Source organism: Xenopus tropicalis, chromosome 1, assembly GCF_000004195.4.
Source record: "Xenopus tropicalis strain Nigerian chromosome 1, UCB_Xtro_10.0, whole genome shotgun sequence".
Classification (NCBI taxonomy): Eukaryota; Metazoa; Chordata; class Amphibia; order Anura; family Pipidae; genus Xenopus; species Xenopus tropicalis.
Genome location: NC_030677.2, coordinates 7,386,654 through 7,389,631, shown reverse-complemented (window position 1 = coordinate 7,389,631; position 2,978 = coordinate 7,386,654). Strand labels below are relative to the sequence as shown.

Sequence of the window (2,978 nt, the reverse complement as noted above, 5' to 3'; positions counted from 1 at the left end):
AATCTAGCAGAATTTCAAGCAAATCAAATTTAGTTCAAATACATCTAAACTCAATCTATAAATTGTATCCTGTCCCTGTACAGTAAATAACTCAACAATTAGGGGCTGATTTCGGCTCAAGCTCATCATTTTTGCTATGGCATTGGAAGTTTTATGAAGGTGGCTGCTTCTTCTGAACAAACCCAGTACAACATTAACATAAGCGATGATTTCATGATTACTTTGAGTAATATTTAATTACATTTTAATATGATTCTGGAAGGAATCTATGATGGTTCACAATAACTTGTTAAAAGGGTTACATTCTGTAAAAATGTAAATTCTTTTGGGATTAAATCTTAAAAGTGGATTTATTTTAATGAAGCTTCTCAACATGAACCTAACATTAACAGTGCTACAAAACATATATATCTGTACAGGCTATTTATACAGTGGGTCTGCATTACTTGGAATATTATCAATATTTGTTTTCAAGTAAATGGGATTTTGTATTAATTTCAGGTCTGAATAAAATAATATAACATTTGGGCAGAAATATACAGGCTAAAAGCCCCGCGCTTGAGGTGAGTATGGCAAATATCTCCACACACACAGTGTTTTTGCCTTTGGTGCTCAGATAGGCCGGGATCATTGTGATCCAAACACTGCAGAAGAGCAGCATGCTGAAAGTGATGTACTTGGCCTCATTAAAACTGTCCGGTAAGCTCCGAGCTAAAAATGCTAAAACAAAACTAACAGCTGCCAGAAGCCCCATATACCCAATAACTGAGTAAAAGCCAATAGCTGAGCCCTCATTGCACTGAATGATGATGGTTCCAGGGGAAGTGTGAATGTCCAGTTCCTGAAAGGGAGGAGAAATGGCCAACCAAGTCATGCAGATGATTATTTGAATGGATGAGCAGAACAAGACTACAGAATTGGACAGTTTGACTCCCAGCCATTTTCTCCATGAGCTCCCTGGCTTGGTGGCTTTGAAAGCAACACAAACCATGATAGTCTTGGCCAGGAGAGAAGAGACAGCTATGGAGAAGGTGATTCCAAAAGTGATGATGCGCAGCATGCAGGTTATATCCACAGGGCGACCGAGGAACAGAAACACACTGAGGAAGCTCAGCTTGATGGAGACAAGGAGGAGGAAGCTCAGGCTCCGGTTGTTGGCTCTCACTATGGGGGTGTCCCGGTATTTAAGGAAAATTCCCAGTATGACTACAGTTATAAGGAAAAATAAAACTGAGATGAATGAAAAAAACACAGAAATAACATCAACGCTGTATGAAAGAAATTCTTCCATCCTGGCAAAACATTGACTCTTGTTCTGATTGGACCATTCCATATCTGGGCATGGGATACAGCTCACACTATCTGTAAATATAAGAGAAGAATGTTGGACTTCATAAAAGTGTTGCTAAAACATTCAGTTAAACCATAGGGCTAGAACTAAATTAGAAATATAAGGTAAAATCTTTACAGATTTCCCTGCTCTAATTGGCTGATTAAAGCCCGAGTCAGAGTAATCAGCAATGCTCCTATCAATGTTCTGACCATATTGGTGTGGGAGTGGCCATTATAGGTGTGGGAGTGGCAAATCTCTCCTATTTAATAAAACCCTCAGTACAACCCTTATTGCCTGACAATTTCTGCCTCACAAGCCTTCACTTACTGATAGTGTTTATAATAATCCTACACCATTTAGGATTCCAAGTACCAAACACAGAGCACAGTGCTTATCTATATTTTGCTTTTTCTTTCCTGAGCAGCAGCAATTTGTACCATAAATGCATGGCTTGTAGGGAATACTGTGTGTATTGCAACATTGTCCAGGCATCCAGTTGCATATTCCCACCACAATACAACATTGGAATTCCTCAATGTGTTTTATTCACCAGGAAAAAACATTCATTGGCTCCAATGCATTTTCCATGGGAAATAAAAAAGAGAAAAATATCCATTGGCTCCAATGCTTTTGGCACATGGAAAACTTTGTAGAAACTACATCTATTGGCACCAATGTATTTGGCAAAATTTCAAGCATTTTTCAGCAAATTGAAATGGGACAGTTTCGCTCATTGCTACTCTTTATGCTCAGTTTTTTTATGATTTTAGAGACTTTCAAGCAATAATACTTGTTACATTTTCAAAAATTGAGTATTTGTACCAGTTGTGTTTGTGATCTCTCCCTCAGAACATTGGACACAGTCATAACAGCAGGACTGGGCTCCGGGCTTTGGTGCCTTCCTGAATCCAGGGGGACAGTTGTCTGAACATTGAGCTCTTGGGATCTAGAATATTCATAAAAAATACACAGAAATCAGTGAGAACTCACATGTCCTATAGGGTAACATTTTTGTAATTAATAAAAAAAATATATATAATCATTATATATGTATGTCATACAATGCAATGGTCCATAACCTGTTACTGCAAATAAAACAGATATACCCCATATGTATCCCATATGTTCACAGCCTAACTATCCCCAGTCAAAAATGTATAGGGGAAATCTTTGATATAAAACTAAGATTATGGGCTAAGATGATAATCAAAGCAGTTTTGAGAACATTTCAGTTCCTTTTCTGATGTGGTAAAGCCACCAAGGAGATATAAAACTTCAACAGGGGACTAGTTCCAACCTTAAACCAATCAAAGCAAATATTTCCCTAGAGGGACACTAAAGCCAAGTGTTAATGTTAAAATCTTTAAGATAAATATTCTCACTTTTTTGTTATTTGCCTTCCATTGTATTACTGATGGTATGATGTTCAGCTGCTGATCTGGGGGGGCCCATGGTGAGAATTCCCCAACGAGATTTCTCTTTAGGTAACGCGTAACCGTGTAAATGTAGTTATAGATCGATAACCCAGAGTTGTACTCCCCATGTTCATCAAACGAGGAGGTTGGGCCAGTTTGGGGGCTGTATTGATGGTTTTTTAAAAAATGGTGCAACTCCTGCATACAAGATTAATAATTTAAATTTACAA

The 2,978-nt window shown here is 37.9% G+C and overlaps 1 protein-coding gene across 1 annotated transcript; it reads right to left on the bottom strand.

Annotated features, from left to right (window-relative positions):
- Window positions 1–457: 457 nt before the first annotated feature.
- Window positions 458–1,291, bottom strand: LOC108644783 (vomeronasal type-2 receptor 26). The gene has a single exon (XM_031904051.1). The coding sequence runs from the start codon at window positions 1,289–1,291 to the stop codon at window positions 458–460; it is 834 nt and encodes a 277-aa protein (XP_031759911.1).
- Between the last annotated feature and the right edge of the window lie 1,687 nt (window positions 1,292–2,978).

Coding starts and splice junctions, on each gene's coding strand:
- LOC108644783 (XM_031904051.1), bottom strand. CDS start 1,291: ATGGAAGAATTTCTTTCATACAGCGTTGATGTTATTTCTGTGTTTTTT.